Source organism: Schistocerca gregaria, chromosome 11 (genome assembly GCF_023897955.1).
Source record: "Schistocerca gregaria isolate iqSchGreg1 chromosome 11, iqSchGreg1.2, whole genome shotgun sequence".
NCBI classification, from domain to species: Eukaryota; Metazoa; Arthropoda; class Insecta; order Orthoptera; family Acrididae; genus Schistocerca; species Schistocerca gregaria.
The window spans coordinates 107,628,831-107,648,833 of NC_064930.1; the positions used below are offsets into that span (position 1 = coordinate 107,628,831).

The 20,003-nt window shown below is 38.4% G+C and overlaps 1 protein-coding gene across 1 annotated transcript in view; it reads left to right on the forward strand.

Moving 5' to 3' along the window:
• Positions 1-9,115: 9,115 nt before the first annotated feature.
• Positions 9,116-20,003, forward strand: part of LOC126295363 (potential E3 ubiquitin-protein ligase ariadne-2) — a 70,728-nt gene continuing 59,840 nt past the window's right edge. Inside the window, exon 1 of the mRNA XM_049987842.1 lies at positions 9,116-9,971. Within this exon, the coding sequence (XP_049843799.1) occupies positions 9,376-9,971 (596 nt within the window). The 5' untranslated portion in view covers positions 9,116-9,375. The remainder of the gene's footprint in view (positions 9,972-20,003) is intronic.

Below are 20,003 nucleotides of genomic sequence, written 5' to 3' on the forward strand. Positions count from 1 at the left end.
TCACAACCCTTCCTACTAACAAATTAAAAATCAGCTAAAAAGAATTCTAATTGAAAACCCTTTTTATTCCCTAGACGAGTATTATAGCTGTATGAAAAGTGCTTCATAAGTATGTCAAGCTCATAGTTTTAAGTAACCTACAACTAACATAATGTTGATAACAACAATATTTGTAATACTGTGATTGTATACTACCAAATGTAAAATGCATTGAAATGTAAAATTTATTAATGAAAACAAATCTTTAGTTTGTAATTTATAAACTGACGTATTCAGAAGAATAATCTGTATGATGTCCTGAAACTGTATTATTTCTAGGGATTGTAATTGATTATTCGATGTTGAATAAATATTATTATTATTATTATTATTATTATTATTATTATTATTATTATATAACACTGCCTTGATGAATTTGTGGATAGTATGCTACGATGAATACAGGCAGCCATCAATGCAAGAGGACGCGCTACTGGGTATTAGTGTTGTTGTTGTTGTTGTTGTTGTTGGGATGTTTAAGGGGGACTAAACAGCTAAGGTCATCAGTGCCCCAGGTATTAGAGGTGCCGGTGTGTACAGCGATCTGGACCACCACCTCTGAAGATCTGGCTGTGTGGTGGCACAACATGCAATGTGTAGTGTTCACAAGCAATAAAAAGGGTGGTAATGATGTTTATATTGACCTCTATTCCAATTTTCTGTACAGCTTCCAGGACTCTCGGAACCGACGTCATGCAAAACATTTTTTGATGTGTGTATATGAAAAGGAAACATCACAGCTGACCACTATGCCATCCCAACACAGTGGTTATCACACCCACCTCCTGCCAGACCCAATATCTCACCTCTCTCTCACTGGCAGCTGTCTTCAGTTCCTTTGTGTCTTGATTCATAGTGGCTACACAACTGATATTGTGTCCATTCTTTTGGACTCGGTATCAAGCTGAGGACTGGGCAAAGTAAAGTTTTATGAACCTGCAAATAAATACTTGGGTTGCACAGAAGGTAAACAAATGCCGTTTACTACATACTCAGTCTGTGTTTGTGCCAGATGACCACTTGAGCTGACACACACTTATGTGCTTGGTGTGCAACATTAGTTTATTCTGTGGAAAGAAATAGCGACTTCGACTGACAATTATGCTCACTTTACAGCAACTTATACTCTTCAAAGTTGGAATTGTTTCATTATTTTAAAGTATATTATGGAATGGCTATTACTCATTTTAACTTGAAAACCAGCATGAGTACATTTCAAGTAAAATGATGGAATTCTTTGAAGAAAAGGGTGAGCAGTTAGAGTTTACATAAGTTGTACATTTCAGCCAGTCATAATTTCAAAACGACTAAATTGTAAGATAAGATAAGATAAGATACTTTATTGTCACATAACATGTTTTTATACAATCATTTGATTGAGAACATTGGTGACTCATCAGTCTTTAATCTAAGTTGTTACAGTATTTTATATACTACAGGAAATACGTCATACATACATTGCTTATTATAATAAAAATACAACATTATATTTTAAATATTTTCGTAACTCATCGAATCATTACTATAGCCTTCACACACCTATATGAAGTATGGATGTACTGAACGGGATACAAACCACCATATAATTCTATATATAAACATGAATATAAAGTTAACGTGTATACTTTGTATCTATATGGCTTCAAAAGTATACCATTTGTACTTGCATCTTTACTCCCTATTCCTATTTATAAATTCTTAACTATAACATTGCTTTTTATTCATTTAGAAATTCCTCTAGACTATAATAACATTTGCTTTTTAGGTATGTGCCAATGGTCTCCAATGTGGATTCACCAAATATTGACCTTATCTTATTTCTGATCTTCAAAGCCATGTAATATGGAGTATTTTCATATACTGTGAGTCGGTGACGAGGTAGCATGTATTTCAATTTATGTCTAGTTTCATAGGCATGTGTGAATGTATTTCCTTCAAACAGATGTGAGTTTTTCTGTTCAAAGAGAAGTATTTCATATATGAAGATGGAAGGAATTGTCATGAAGTCCAGGCTTTTGAATAGTGGTTTGCACGAATGTCTACTATTGGTTCTTGTCATTGCTCTGATTTTTTTTTCCATATCTTATAAGTGTTATGAAATATGCGTGGTATACAGTTTTCTTCACTGTTAAATCCGTTACTTTGTGTAGTACCCTCATTGCATAAACTAAACTATTTAATCTCTTCAGTAAACTGTCCACATGGTCGGTCCATTGCAAGTTTTTATTTAAAGTTACCCCAAGAAATTTTACAAAATCAACTGTGATCAGTTCTTTACCTGAATATTCTATTTGTGATATACATTCAGAAGTTTGTTTGGTCCTGAAGTGTATGATTTGGGTTTTTTCAAGATTTAATTTCATAGCATTGTCTTTTATCCAGTGTTCAAGTTCTTGTAGAGTTCATTTCGTGGTCCTTACTAATTCATCAGTGTTTTTGCAGCAGATTACAGCAGTTGAGTCATCTGCATAAAGTATTGTATTTGTATTTACTTTGCTAGGCATGTCATTTATGTAATATAAGAACAGAAGTGGTCCTAATATCGAGCCCTGAGGCACGCCTGCTTGAATTTCTTTCCAGCTAGAACAAGTTTTCTCTCCCTTTTGATGTATCACCGCCCTTTGGTATCTGTTTTTGAGATAAGATGAAAACCATCTTATAGATTTTCCATGGAAGCCATAGGTACCCAATTTTTGGAGCAGTAGCTTATGGTTTACTGTGTCAAACGCCTTTGAGAGGTCACAAAAAATACCAGATACACTTTGTTTGTTGTCAAGGCATTTACTTACTTTGGAGATTAGTTCATTTACAGGAAAGGATCGCATAATTCTCGGACGCAAACTTGGAAATCAGTGTTGGTCACAAGCTGTAATAGAAGCTGTTTTTATCATTAATCATAATCCTACTTCAGCTTTAGATGGAAAAATTCCAGCAACCCTACAGTGTAGAAGTCCTGTAGATCATACATTTTGTACAGCAACACACATCTTGATATAGGACAGTCAATGTGAAAATTATGTTAAGATGGTGTATGATGAGAGATGACAGTAGTGGTACATAACTCACACTGCAGAATACATATAGGATAATTTTTGGAAATTTGTGGTAAGGTCTTATGGGACCAAACTGCTGAGGTTATCAGTCCCTAAGGTTACACACTACTTAATCGAACTTAAACTAACTTATGCAAAGGATGACTTACACACACCAATGCCCAAGGGAGGACTCAAACCTCCGACGGGGTGAGCTGCACGGACCGTGACAAGACACCTCAGACCGCACGGCTACCCCACGCGGCTAGGATAAACTGATAAAATATAAGAAAGGTGGTGTGTGATGAACAGTGACAGTGATGGTACATAACACACATAGCAGAATACATATAAGAGATACAGACATACAATAATTAATTATCTTACTAATTAGAAATATCTACAAGTGATATACAGCTTATTACAAGTAATTAAAGTTTTGTTTCAAGAAATTCCTGTACGGAATAGAAACAGTGATTTAGTAGTAATTACTTTAATTTGATTCTCATTATTTTTGAGTTTTTTTGCTTGTTTTTATGTCTGCTGGGAGGTGTTTGTATATTTAATGCCCATACACTTAACCCCATTTGCATACAATTTTGTGTTGTGAGGTATAATTTGTAATTGAGTTTTGTTTCTGGTGTCCTATGTGGTTCAGTCTGCATTTATGTGGAGAGATTCCAAGTGCTGTACAGTAAAACAAGCTAGTTCCAATATATAGAGGCATGGCAGCGACAGGATTTTTAACTGTTGAATCAGTGGTTTACAGTGTTGAGTTCTTTTTTTACATTTCATTATTCTTGCCACTTGTTTTTGTAACTTGAAAATTATGAGAGATTCAGAGCTATTTCCCCAGAAGATTAGGCCATAGCTCAAGACAGACTCAAGCAGGGCATGGTACACCAGCTTTAAGGTATCTACACAGGCTGTTTCTTTTAATGATCTTAACAAATAACAGGTTTTCTTAAGCTTTTGTGACAGTACCTCAATACGTGGTTTCCAATTTAGAGTGTTACTGATGATAAGTCCAAGAAATTTGGTGTCCTGCCTGTTTGTAATGTCATCTTTGTCAATAACTGTAACTGCATTGAAGGGGGTAAGATTATCTAGTGTCGAAGTTCATACTTACAGTTTTTTGAGTATTTATGAGTAGTCTATTTGCTTCAAACCAAGATTGTAATTGACAAGTAGTTTCATTGTCTGCATCTTGCGGTCGGCATACAGAAAGGAGCTGACATTAGGTTGGGAGATCATTTACGAACAATACGAAAAGAACAGGGCCAAGAACAGATTCCTGAGGAATGCCATTTATGTACGGTATCTAGTGTATCTGACATGCAGTGCCTGTATGTATTTGATTTTCTTATTTCTACATATTGTTTTCTTTCACTAAGATAGCTACAGAACCAATTGTGGGCTACATCTCTATTCCCATACTTCTGGAGTTTCATAAGAAGCAGCTTATGGTCGACCATGTCAAATGCCTTGGGCTGATCGAGAAATATACCAACAGCAGGTTGTTTATGATCAACAAAACTTGAGCACTTTTCTAGAAATGCATACAAAACACATGTAGTGGACCTGTTTTTTTCAAAATCTGTATTGGGAAGATGTGATTATGTTGTTAGAATTTAAAAAAATTTCTAATCTAACTGACATACAGTATTCAAATATTTTTGAGAAGGTAGATAGTACAGCAAATGGCCTATAGTTTGCTATGCCTGTTTTCTCTCCCTTCTTGTAGAGAGGTATTTATGATATTTGACAGGCGTCCACTGATGTAATTTGAACACTTATGAAGTAAGAAGCAGGGTATCATATCATGCCCTGCAGAATAAATCTTTTTAACTCTTTTTTTAAATAATATCTTCAATTTCATATGGTGTTGTAGGAGATAGGAAAAAGGAGTTCAGATGAGTATTGTTTTTGAAAAGAGAGTGTACAGTGTTTGGAGAGTTAGTCAAGAAATTTGTGGGAAGAGAGTGTATAGTATTTGAAGAGTTGGTTAGGAGATTTGTGGAAAGTTCTGAAAAGTAGCTGTTGAATTTATTGGCAATTTTATGTGGATTTTCAGTCTTTTGTCCTTCTATATTTAGAGTGATTTTATCCTCTATGTTTAACTTTCTACCGGTCTTGAAGACATTATGCTTGTTTGGGTGTGTTGTGCACTTGCAAATTCCAAAGGAATTAATAAGAAGCAAGTGTGACACCAGGGCATCAAAGAGTTTTGTGACTGGATGGTTACACATTATGGTGTCCCAAACAACACAAATTTGTGTTCGGAAGAGACTTAAACTTTAAAAAGGACAAATTTCTATTTGATGTTGAAAGTAGTGATGACTGAATCATGAAGCAAGCTATTTAAATAGACAACATAACACAGAACACAGCAGAAGGTAAACATTGCCAGAATGAAAAAACTTTGGGGGATCTGAAGAAACTGCTGAAGCAACTCAGAGCTCTTGACTTCAGAAGAGATGCAGAAAACAGACCCTTTGCAGCAAAGCAAAAGAATAATAAGAAGATCCAGATACTTGGATGGCTATGTTATTTTGGCTTTGAATACAGAAAAAATTGTGGAAAATTTATCTCAGAATTTTGACGATGTGAAGGATAAGCACGATGAGGAAGAATAGACAAAAGCAATAAAGGAGTGATATTGGGCTCCCTATCATGCAATGGAACTTAGACTTATGTAACACTTTCAGAAAGCCATTGACAGCATCTACATCTACATTTATACTCCACAAGCTACCCAATGGTGTGTGGTGGAGTGCACTTTACATGCCACCGTCATTACCTTCCTTTCCTGTTCCAGTTCCATATGGTTCGCGAGAAGAACGACTACCGGAAAGCCTCAGTGTGCACTTGTATCTCTCTGATTTTACATTCGTGACCTCCTCGGGAGGTATAAGTAGGGTGAAGCAATATATTCTATACCTCATCCAGAAACGCACCCTCTCGAAACCTGGACAGCAAGCTACACCGCGACACAAAGCGCCTCTCTTGCAGAGCCTGCCACTCGAGTTTGCTAAACAGCTCTGTAATGCTAGCATGCTTACCAAATAACCCTGTGACGAAACGCGCCGCTCTTCTTTGGATCTTCTCTATCTCTTCCGTCAACCCGATCTGGAATGGATCCCACACTGATGAGCAATACTCGAGTATAGGTCAAACGAGTGTTTAGTAAGCCACCTCCTTTGTTGATGGACTACATTTTCTAAGGACTCTCCCATTGAATCTCAACCTGGCACCCGCCTTACCAACAATTAATTTTATATGATCATTCCACTTCAAATCGTTCCACACGCATACTCCCAGATATTTTACATAACTAACTGCTACCAGTGTTTGTCCCCCCTGTCATATAATCATACAATAAATGATGCTTCTTTCTGTGTATTTGCTATATATTACATTTGTCTATGTTAAGGGTCAGTTGCCACACCCTGCACCAAGTGCCTATCCGCTGCAGATCTTCCTGCATTTCGCTGCAATTTTCTAATTCTGCAACTTCTCTGTATACTACAGCATCATCCGCGAAAAGCCGCATGGAACTTCCGACGCCATCTACTAGGTCATTTATATATATTGTGAAAAGCAATGGTCCCATAAAACTCCCCTGTGGCATGCCAGAGGTTACTTTAACGTCTGTAGACGTCTCTCCATTGAGAACAACATGCTGTGTTCTGTTTGCTAAAAACTCTTTAATCGAGCCACACAGCTGGTATGATATTCCGTAAGCTCTTACTTTGTTTATCAGCAAGTAGATGTCAAAAGTAAAAAGAGATGTATCTGAAAATAGTAAAAGGTATAAAGCATGCCATTACAGGCTGACCAAGGGTAAAAGAGAGTAACTGTGAGGAGGGATCTACACCTACATCAACATCTGTACTTGGTAAACTACTGTGAAGTGCATGGCAGAGGTATTTCCCATTATACCTGTTATTAGGGTCTTCTCCCATTCCATTCATGTATGGAGTGTGGAAAAAAGATTGTTTAAATGTCTCCATTGTGCTGTAATTAATCTAATCTTGTTCTCACAATCCCTATGGGAGTGATAAGGATTGCAGTATAATTTTGGAGTCATCATTTAAATTTGATTCTTGAAACTTTGTAAGCAGGCTTTCTCAGGATAGTTTATGTCTATCTTCGAGAGGAAGGACAGCAATACAGCAGTCCCATTGGGCTTTTTAATTATTATTGCATACCAGATTTCAGCTATAAATAGCCATGTTAACTGCATTTGAGTGAGCTATAGTCAAACTAACTCCAGTCACCAAATAGCTTTATTGGTGTACAGTCAGGAGTAAACTGGTGACACGTACTGCTGGAAATTTGTTGGATTATTACTCCCATTGCAACTGGTTGTGGTATTTCTATCCTTCCTTATAATAATAGGTGGTCGCTGTCCACAATGGTTAAATATGGAGTCAAAGATGGTGAAGTGTCTCCGAAAGACTGCCAGCTCAGTTTCTTCAGCATCTGTGTGACACTCTCCGACAGATCAAACATTCGTCTTCCCCTTCTCTGTATATGTTCAATATCGCCTGACCCCCCTTCATCTTACCTAGTATGGGTCCCACACGTTTTAGCTGTATTTTAGGATGGGTCAAACAAGCGACTGGTAAATAACCACTTTTGTAGAGTGACTGCATTTTCCCAGTTTTCTATCAATAAACTGAAATCTGCCACCTGCTTCATCCATGACCGAACCTATGTGATCAGTCCATTTCATATCCCTACAAAGTACTACACCCCCAGGTAATTTGTATGCGTTGACCAATTCCAAATATGACTCACTGATATTGCATACTAATAGGATACTACGTTTTTTTTTTTCATTATGTGCAATAAAAAAACACAACATTTTTATCAAGTAAGTGACTGTACAAAATGCTTTCCTACACATAGAGCTAAATTTATCTGTGAAACCTATGACAGTTTATGATGATTATCATCGTGCATACAGCTACTACAGAAATGTGAACATAGAGTGAAGTATGTGGAAATAAAATACAATTTTATACAACTGTTCTACATTGGACATCTAGATGTTCAGTTATCAGCTCCAAGGAAAAAAGTGGCAGATATCTTAAGAAAGGAATTTATGAGTTCACAATTCAACAGTGTATTTCAGGTTGGGGACATTGAACCTGAGAGATGCTTGGTGTGTTAATATTTGTGCTTGTGATTTGCCACTATGTATGTGTCATTTTTGGAAGTCCCCAATTGGAATTATTAAATAGAGGGGGATGTTGAAGTATGAACAACTTGGTAATAATACTTTTATATTTTATCCTCTGTTATGTGTATTCCTCTCAGCCATTGTTCTTGTTCAGTACCTTGCAAGCAATGGTTACTCTCCAGTAATTGTAATATTGGTTAAACTATTATTAGCTTACTTGTCTAACTGTGGTTTCCCAATTTTTAACAAGATAATATTCAGAGAAGTTTCTAGTTACAACATACGGCTTGCGAGTGGCGAATCACTTTTACGTTTGGTATAGAATTTCTGCAAGGATCTATAACAGAGGGTTGCAGAACCACGGAATAAAAACACCTACATTGGCAAAATGATTGTATCGAAATGAATGAGAGGACAAGCATAATAAGAATAGCTCAAACTATGTCTGATGTAGAGATCATTAATAGTTTCTTTTTACATTTGTTTACGCGTGTGTGTGTGAACGAAGACGTCGAAGTATGTACGTTACATTTCTGGCCTGCACGCCCTGCACCCTAATCATTGTTAGTTTTCTACTTTTTAGTTACAGTTTCATAAAATGGAAAAAAAGTACGCGAATCAGTTTCGAATGTACCAATGTTCCCTTTGGTACAGATTTACTTCACATGTTTCTCTTTTAATTCAGACAGATATAATTAAGAAAATAGCCATATTTAGTTACGACGTTGTCCACATCTGTAATATTTACTCTCGCAATTTGAAATGAGCAATCATTAAATTTATTCACCACCAGTGCTCAGCCGCCATTTTTTTAAATGATTTCTGTTGCTGCCAACTGTCGGTGACCACACGCACTACGAGATGATCCGCAGCGCTGTTATGCGGTGAAGTTTTGCAGTAGCTGCGACAGCAAAAGTTAACCTACACACGAGTGGCTTTTGACATTAGTGTCGTCACTGGGTAGAGTGTTGATGCGATCAATAACATTTTAAGAGTGTGTTCTCCCTCGCTTGTTATGTGTACTACTTCATACCGTCGTCCAGTAGCAACAATAACAACAACAATAAAAGTTATAACGAAATCGTTTAGTGCTGCAGCTCATCGCTAGCAGCAAAGATGTCTGGAGAGGAATGCGAATCAGGAATGGATTATTCAGAGGACGAGTGTGGCTACGCGGATTATTACAATGACGAGGATGATTGCGAAATGGAGCAACCGGATCCGACGAAGCGAGATCCAGAATATTTTAGCTACGAGTGCCTGAGTGTGGAAGAAGTGGAACGGCATCTAAACGTCTCAGTTGAAGCATTAAGTAACAGCTTGCAGATAACCCCATCATTAGCTAAAGTGCTGTTGCATACTAACCGGTGGTCAGTGCAGGACATAGTGAAGAAATTCGGTGACGAATCTGTGAACCTCCTGGACCGCAAGTCGTCTGCGTCTTCTACAACGGGGGCGGTGGATCAGGGACAGATCCGCACAACCCTACAAGCCATCCAGTGTCCAGTGTGCTTACTAACGCAGCCGCATGATAAATTTAGCGCCCTTTCGTGCGGTCACAAGTTCTGTAAGGACTGTTGGTCGGTGCACTTTGAGGTGCAAATACTGCAGGGAGTTTCGACAGGCATTGGCTGCATGGCGAAAGACTGTGACGTTCTCGCTCCAGAAGACTTCGTTCTGTCACAGGTCTCACGGCCTGCCACCAGAGAGAGGTACCTTATTTCTCATAATTTTCAGCTTGTAATTAATAGACTTATTTTTCACCCCCCCCCCCCCCCCTACACACACACGCACTATATATATTCTTATACAGTTTAGCCTCAAATTTTATGTCCCAGTTGTTATTGTATTGGCCATCCTTCTCCAACAATCCCTTGTGTCGTTTTTAAAATGTATTCTGCTGGGTAACTTCTGTTAAATAACATTTGTATCATGTTTCCCATGTTATTCAAAAACAATACAAGAAGTTCTAGAGACCATTGTCAATGTAATTATTCATCCAGAAACTTGCTTTAAATGCTCAGAAATTAAAAATTGTGCACTTCGCAAAACGAAAAATGTATTATGACTGTGATATCAGTGAGTCACTATTGGAGTCAGCTAACTCATACAAATATCTGCTTGTACTACTTTTTAGGGATATGAAATGGAATGATCACATCGTCTCAGCTACAAAGGAGGTTGCTCACAAATCACATGTGTAAGTGGTTCTAGAATGTGTGTGTGGGACCTGTACCGGAGAGGATTAACAGGAAATACTGAATAGAAGGACAGCATGAATGGCCCCTGGTTTGTTTGATCCATGGTAGAGTGCACAGAGATACAGAAGGCAGTGAACTGGTAGACTGGTAGAAGATAGATATAAAAGTTTCTGTCTCAAGAAAGTATATTATCAAGGTTTCAAGAACTGGCTTTAATTGATGACTCTAGGAATATATCACAACCCCCTGTGTATTGCTCACATAGGGATTCTGAGGATAAGATAAGAATAATTACTGCATGCCAAGAGGCATTCAACAACATTCTTCCTGTGCTCCTTATGTGAATGAAATGGGAAGAGACTCTAATAACTGGTACAGTGGGGTGTACCATCTGCCATGCACCTCTTGGTGGATTGCAGAGTATAGATATGGATGTACAGGTAGACTGTTGTGCAGTTTTCTGTGGAGTCTCTCCCACCATTATATGCACACTTATGGCAGATCAGGGTGGTGTGTGGTTCAATTGAATTCAATTTGATAATATTTATTGGCAGTAGAATTGTCTGTAATTCACTGTGGTGTAGTACTCAACCCCTCCAAAAAATCATTGCATATTTGGAGTGTTCTATAAATGTGGGATCAAGGCTCCAGTTTTGGATACTACCCCAAATATGACCACTCTGGTGTAATTAGTAAAATTTTAAGCTTCTTTTGAATACCAACTACTCGCAAAGTAACGTATTACAGTCAAAATGAAATGTTCTGTTCAGTTAGGTGTTGATGCCTTTTCTTGTTTGGAGTTGTAATTTTGTGAAAAGGTCTATTTTCAAGAAGTTGAACTTAATAGCATTTTTATTTAAGCAACGCAGTATCAGTTTTACATATTCTGCATGATTAAATAAAACATCAATAGAAACTTAATCTGTTAGTAGGTAAGGTTTCATTTCTTACAAGTTAAATGTTGTACAACCCAAAAGTACACTTCAACTTCTGTGGCCAGTAACAGATCAATATTTATTCTTGGTTCCGTGTTATGGCCATGTTTGTGTCCGTAAGTGGAGACATATGCATGTCCTGTTTTTGCCACTCAAAAATGTATACGAAACATCTAAATACAAGTTTTGTCTGTATTTTAACTAAGCTAGTTTCATTTCAGTGGGCCTATTTAAAATATTTCTGGTATTTTTTAATATCAAGATAGACCCAATTAGTAGGATTGCTGGAGCATCCCATATTAATTACTCTATCCTTGTAACATACTAAAATATGCAATATAAATTATGAAATGTAACATTTTTTAACTCAAGGTTTTTGAGTTAACCAAAGAACAAGAGGTTTCAGTAATCTCCCAATGAAGTTAAATAGGCCTTGGAGGCTATTGTTGAGGAAAGGAAGGCTGCTACTGGTTTTACAATGCTCCAACAACATTAAGAAATGCAATTTCTGGTCTACCTCCACAAGAATCTACTGTCACCGTGTTTTTTTCTCTAATGGGGTTTCTAGGTACTAAGAAAAATCTCCATGTGTCTATGCGAAACCTTACTGAAAAGGCAGGTTCGTAAATTTCTAAGTCTCCTTTGCAAACATTCTGCCTGAGAATAAGTGATATGACTTTCTGTAGAGATACAAAAGTTTAGGCACAAAGATGCTGAATGTTAGTGGGGTCAGAGGGTGGGGAAAAAAAGGTTCCAGGAAGAATCTGAAAATGTAAATGATAAGGATATGTCAGATGATCCTAACAGAGTTTTTATTATGGATAAAACCTTTTTTCTGGCTCCTGAAGGGGAATTAATCATAGATTGAATTAACAACAATTTTCATTAGGCTAATTGTTTTTCTGTTCCACTCAGTTGTAACTTTACGTACTTTGTGCTATTTTGTTTCCTTATGTGCTTGTGTAAACAACAAATTACTTTATAACAAATGGATTTTACAATAACTTAAAGCTCTAGTTTTATTATAGGTTCCTAATATGCCGTCAAAAGTGGGGAAATGACTGGGCAGCCATATCTAGAATTAATGTGGCCAAAACTTGGGAAATGTATGAATTTATTCAATTTTTTTTTCATTTGTTATGAAACTTAAAAACATATATTCCTACATAGTTATAATGTACAGGCTTTGAAACAATAGGTATTATTTTTTGAAGTAATTTGCAAACTTTATTTCTGTAGTGAACATATAGCCTATTTTGAATTGTGGTGCCTTTGCCCTAATTACATCTAATCGTGATGTGAGTGCCTCCCTCCTACGGAGGCACAAAGATTTGCGCTGTGTGAAACTTTGTTTTTGTTTATGCTCTGAGTGTGTTTTTCCCCCTCCATTTTGCAACATAAAGTATTATAAAAATTTGTTTTTCTTTCTTGCTACAAATGTATCTTTAATCTACCACTAAAAGATCAGAATGAAAGTGGACAAGTCCATTAAAGTCAGTTTCCAGAGTAATGTCTGGAAAGGGAAACCAACGTTAATTAATTAAGCATGCAATTTCAATTGTTTCACAGTTCAGGTACTATATCTTTGGTAAGTATTTAAACAAGCTAGTATGCTACTTGATATTCACTTACTTGCATACAGTTATTACGCTTTTACCCATTGTAGATGTGGAACACTATAAAAGATAAATGGAGGTTATTGGAATGGCTGCAGGCAGTCATTTTTCATGATGGTAGAGATTGTTTTATTTTACCATCACCAGTTTTGAGGTGCATAGTGACTCGTCGTCAGATGGTATACACGTCTTCTTTGATTGTTAACTTTTTTGCAGATCAATGTGTGCAGTGCTATATTTGCCAACATCACATGTGCTCCAAGAATAAACACAGATTGTAAATAACTCCATATGTAAATTCCCACAAGGCTACTAACGAATAAGAAATGTATGCTGTGTGATGAGGAGTTGCTGTGTGTCTTGAAAGCAGTGGGGCTGTGGTAAACAAAAAAATTCCATCGTCACATAGGTGACCAGTTGCATTCATTTTAATGATCTTCGTACTGTTATTGCTTGGAAGGATAAAATTTATTGGATGTTGTTCACTTTCTGTCTGAAACTTCAAGGAAAATGTATGGCATGAAATTTATTATCAGTATTAGTTTTGTCTTAAGGAGTATACATATCTGTTTCTCATTATATCAGTTAAAACACCTTTCATATTCTCTATTTTCAAAGAATTGGTGCTTAGATACCCTGTAATTTTATTACACATAACACAACTGCATAATGAAGTTCTTAACATTCGAATAATAAGAACTAACATTGTCTTTCTGCAAAGTTCTATTGCTGGAGCATGTCTTCAAATCTACTGCAATGTCATTAAAGTATATGTGATTCATTGGTGTATCATATTGCAGGGATGATTTCAAATTGCTCTTCTCTTGTACCCTCACTGGTCTTCTGGATGTATCAATTGAATATTGATGCATAGTTGCATGACTTTCCAGAGGTCTTCTTTGTCCTTTGTTTCCCAGATTACCCTTTTGAAAGGACAAACAGAATTTGTTTGTTCGAATACTAATTTAGGGAAAGCCTTATTAAAATTTTGGCTAGCATATAATCATGCAATTGATAGCCCGTCTACTTTCAAATAGTATTAAGCTTCCAGAGTTCTGGTGCTTGCGATTTATTTCTGGGAACTACTGTGAATTTAGACATAAATTCCTCTTTGTTGATTTTAGAGTTATGATCCAATGCGCTGACATGTAAATATATTGTTGTTTTGTAACAATATTATGAAATTGATACTTGCTACTCACCACATAGCGGAAATCCTTAGTCGCAGATAGGCACAACAAAGACTGTCAGAAAGTGAGCTTTCAGCCAACAAGACCTTCATTGAAAATAGCTGTGGTGAGTAGCAACTATCCTTTTCATAAAATTGTTACATTCCATCCTGGATTTTCCATTGTTTCATTGTTCTTTTTACTATTTTTTTTCAGTTATATCAAGTCTGAAATCCTAGATAGGAGGAATTTTGGATGCATAGCATCTGTTTTTAGATCCGAAACTTGATCCAGTTTTAATTGAGATGTCACCATACCGACGTTTCAATTTTGTCCAGTACGTGAGTCTAGAAGCAGAATGCTTGAAGTTTCAGACATTCTGTCTTAAATATTCACCGATACTAGATTCTGTCAATATTTTTTTAAAACCGTCTGCCACTTCATGGAACCATTTAAACTCAAATACAAGTATTGCTGTTTATTTACAAAACATTAAAACTGAAAAGATAGGGACTCCAGGTGTCTGTAAATGTTATAAAACAAGACTGTTGTGAAGTTGGTTCACTAAAACTGAAAGCAGCTGCCTGCCTTTTTTAGGGAAACAGGTCTGGTGTAACATGGTGAAAAATTGATGCTACACTGTCAAGTAGCATTCCTATTTTGGTTTTACAGAGTACTCTGCAACACTTACCTCTTGCCTAGCTCGAATTTATTGCTAATCTCTTGCCCGGTGCAAAGTCCCTGGGTGTCTGGAAAAAATCATAAGTGACTCCTGTATATCAGAAGGGTAAAATAACTGACCCGCAAAATTATGGACCGATATCTTTAACATCTATTTGCTGCAGAATCCTTGAAGATATTCTCAGTTCGAATATAAATCATTTCCGGGAGAAGGGAAAGTGTCTGTCCACAACCCAGCAAGGGTTTTAAAAAGTGTTGCTTGTGCTAAACTCAGCTTGCTCTTTGCTCACATGATATGCTGCTGCAAACTGTGGGCGAAGAGCGAGAGACAGATTCCATATTTCTATGTTTCTGAAAAGCCTTTGACACAGTGCTGTTTATGAAAGTAGAAGCATGTGGAATAGGTTTCCAGATACGTGAGTGGCTCTAAACCTTCCCAAGTAAGACAAACCAGTACATTGTACTCGACCACTAGTGTTCGTCAGGGACGAGGGTATTGTCAGCAGTGCCCCAGGTAAATTTGATAGGAGTGCTGTTATCCTATATATACGAGGGAGAGTTTGAAAATAAGTTTCCCCTGTCGACTGTGGGCAGAGTTGTGTGATACGGGTGAAAGACAACACAGCAGGTGAACACACAAGTGCGAGACACCGATGCACTATTGGGTAGAGGTTGACCGTGACGAGCAGATGGGGTTTTCGCAGTGCCTGCGCAAAGTGGAGGCCAACCACTCAATCTTTTCCCGGAGTTATGGAGAGAAGGTGTGTTTTGGAATTGTGGTCACAGGCAAAAGTGAGAGCTGTTATCTGCTATGAATGAGTGTGTGGTGTATCAGGCACAGAAATTCATAACCACCTTGTCGAGGTGTACGGGTCAGGTGTGATGTCAAGGCAGATGGTGACAGCAATTCAGTGACGGATGTCAGTAAGTGCAAGACATACCGAGACCTGGACGGACGTGCACGGGCACTACAGATGCAAATGTCAGGAAGGTGGATGACACGATTAAAGTGAACTGACGTATCTCCATCGATGGAGTAGTGGCAGAACTTGGAATCGGACACGAGCGAGCTCACAAGATCTTCTAAGACATTCTTCGATATAGGAGGGTGTCAGCACAATGGGTGCTCCGCCAACTGACCCTTACACACACGGAACAATGCATGGCGTTCAGGCTGGAACAGCTCGTGCGTTACCACAGATCTGTCACTGACCTTCTGTTTTGGATTTTGACGCGAGTCCACCATTACACGCCAGAATCGAAGGCCGCATCTGTGGAGCGGAAACATCCGTCATCACCTGTCCGAAAGAAGTTCAAAAGAACTCCATCTGCGGGTAAAGTGCTACTCACCGTTTTCTGGGGTGCCAAAGGAGATTCGCTGCTGGACTTTCTGGAGGATGCAACCGTCAATGCTACATGGTACTGTGCCACTCTGTCGAAACTGAAAGAGATTATTCGGAAAAAGCTGCCTGGCCTTCTCAGATTCTGCCTTCGGATGGCAATGAGAGACAACACACGGCGACGGCAATGCAAAACCGTATTGCAACTCTTGGTTGGGAACGCCTACACCATTCGCCTTACAGTCCGGATCTCACCAAGTTACTTCCATCTGTTTCCTGCTTTGAAGAATACTCTTGGCAAAGCACTTTGGCAGTGATGCTGATGTCAAACCAACCATTGAACGCTTCTTCCGCATGCAGAACCCAGATTTTTTTCCTGGAACGCTTTTTGAAGCTTATAAAGCGGTATGACAAATGCCTCAATGTACTTGGAAATTATATAGAAAAATACGAGGTACATTCAATTTCTAAGGCCTCTGATTTTTTTTCTAATTAACTACTCACCCAAAATCGATGAAACTGGCATTACTTCTTGATGTAATCGCCCTGCACACATACACATTTTTCACGACGCTGACGCCACGATTCCATGGCAGCGGCGAAGGCTTCTTAAGGAGTCTGTTTTGACCACTGGAAAATCGCTGAGGCAATAGCAGCACGGCTGGTGAATGTGCGGCCATGGAGAGTGTCTTTCATTGTTGGAAAAAGCCAAAAGTCACTAGGAGCCAGGTCAGATGAGTAGGGAGCACGAGGAATCACTTCAAAGTTGTTATCACGACGAAGGTGTTACGTAACGTTAGCTCGATGTGCGGGTATGTTGTCTTGGTGAAACAGCACACACGCAGCCCTTCCTGGACGTTTTTGTTGCAGTGCAGGAAGGAATTTGTTCTTCAAAACATTTTCGTAGGATGCACCTGTTACTGTAGTGCCCTTTGGAACGCAATGGGTAAGGATTATGCCCTCGCTGTCCCAGAACATGGACACCATCATTTTTTCAGCACTGGCGGTTACCCGAAATTTTTTTTGTGGCGGTGAATCTGTGTGCTTCCATTGAGCTGACTGGCGCTTTGTTTCTGGATTGAAAAATGGCATCCACGTCTCATTCATTGTCACAGCCGACGAAAAGAAAGTCCCATTCGTGCTTTCGTTGCGCGTCAACATTGCTTGGCAACGTACCACACAGGCAGCCATGTGGTCGTCCGTCAGCATTCATGGCACCCACCTGGATGACACTTTTCACCTTTTCAGGTCGTCATGCAGGATTGTGTGCACAGAACCCACAGAAATGCCAACTCTGGAGGCGATCTGTTCAACAGTCATTCGGCGATCCCCCAAAACAATTCTCTCCACTTTCTCGATCGTGTCGTCAGAGCGGCTTGTGCGAGCCCGAGGTTGTTTCGGTTTGTTGTCACACGATGTAATGCCTTCATTAAACTGTCGCACCCACGAACGCACTTTCGACACATCCATAACTCCATCACCACCTGTTTCCTTCAACTGTTGATGAATTTCAATTGGTTTCACACCACGCAAATTCAGAAAACGAATGATTGCAAGCTGTTCAAGTAAGGAAAACGTTGCTATTTTAAGTATTTAAAACAGTTTCATTCTCGCCGCTGGCGGTAAAATTCCATCTGCCGTACGGTGCTGCTATGTCTGGGACGTATTGACAATGAAAGCGCCCTCATTTTAAAACAATGCGCATGTTTCTATCTCTTTCCAATCCGGAGAAAAAATATCAGAGGCCTTAGAACTTGAATGCACCTCGTAAAGATATGTCTTATCTTTAATGTCTCATTCTCTTTGTTTTTCCTTCCACAGTTGACAGTTGAAACTTATTTTCCAACTCCCCCTCGTACATAAATGATCTGACAGAGGGGCGGGCAGCAATCTGGTGTTGTTTGCTGGTGATTCTGTGGTGTATAGAAAGGTGTCGTTGAGTGACTGTAACGGGATACAGGGTGACTTAGATAAAATTTGTAGTTGCTGTGATGAATGGCAGGTAGTTCTAAAGTAGAAAAAATGTAAGTTAATGTGGATGACGTTGAAAAAATGTAAGAAATGGAATGAGCACGTAAAGATTGTACTAGGGAAAGTGAATGGTTAACTTTGATTTATTGGCAGAATTTTATCAAAGTGTGTTTTATTGTGTAAAAATGTGTAAAATGTGATTTATTAGTCTCATTACATACGTTGTACAGATCATATGATCTGTTGTACAGGAGACACATCAAGTTTAGCAAAAATATAATTATAATGATTTACAGAAATTCTTTTTACACTATTTTAAGAATAATGCCAATAAATAAAACACTACAATATTTACTATAAAGCAACAGTTTACCAATTTCCTATGTTGTACACAGACAACACTACAATATTAGCTATAGATTTTTATTGTTCAAAGTGTCAGACTGTTTTCCACGAATTCTTCAATGTTGACAGGGGATCTCAAGTTGATTCCGTATTTCTAGATTTCCGGAAAGCTTTTGACACCGTTCCTCACAAGAGACTTCTAAACGAGCTGCGGGCCTATGGGGTTTCGTGTCAGTTGTGCGACTGGATTCGTGATTTCCTGTCAGGAAGGTCACAGTTCGTAGTAATAGATGGCAAATCATCGAGTAAAACTGAAGTGATATCAGGTGTTCCCCAGGGAAGCGTCCTTGGACCTCTGCTGTTCCTGATCTATATAAATGACCGGGGTGACAATCTGAGCAGTTCTCTTAGGTTGTTCGCAGATGATGCTGTAATCAGCTGCAAAGCGATTTAGAAAAGATTGCTATATGGTGTGGCAGGTGACAGCTGATGCTAAATAACGAAAAGTGTGAGGTGATCCACACGAGTTCCAAAAGAAATCCATTGGAATTGGATTACTCGATAAATAGCACAATTCTGAAGGCTGTCAATTCAAGTGAGTACCTGAGTGTTAAAATTACGAACAACTTCAGTTAGAAAGGCCATATAGATAATATTGTGGGGAAGGTGAGCCAAAGGTTGTGTTTCATTGGCAGGACACTTGGAAGATGCAACAAGTCCACTAAAGAGACAGCTTACACTACACTTGTTCGTCCTCTGTTAGAATATTGCTGCACGGTGTGGGATCCTTACCAGGTGGGATTGACGGAGGACATCGTAAGGTTGCAAAAAAGGGCAGCTCGTTTTGTATTTTCACTCAATAGGGGAGAGAGTGTGACAGATATGATACGCGAATTAGGATGGAAGTCATTACAGCAAAGACGTTTTTCGTCGCGGCGAGATCTATTTACTATATTTCAGCCACCAACTTTCTCTTCCGAATGCGAAAATATTTTGTTGAGCCCCACCTACATAGGTAGGATTGATCATCAAAATAAAATAAGAGAAATCAAAGCTCGAACATAAAGGTTGAGGTGTTCGTTTTTTCAGCGCGCTGGTCGGGAGTGGAATGGTAGGGAGATAATATGATTGTGGTTCGATGAACCCTCTGCCAAGCACTTAAATGTGAATTGCAGAGCAATCATGTAGATGTAGTAACATTTCTCTGTTAAAATATTTTGGAGTAAACTTTTCAGCAAACCATGGTTATATGTTTATTCCTTTTAATTTTTTTATATATTATATGTTACATAGGAGACCACATATAGGACACTAGTGCAAGTGTTTGGGAACCCCACCAGATTAGATTAAAGGAAGAAATTGAAGCAGTTCAGAGGCGGGCTTCTAGATGATACTGGTAGGTTTGAACAACTTGCAAACATTATGGAGATATAAATGTAGGCTTCTGCAGCCATTGTCACAGTCAAAATTTTTCTGGGTTTGGGAC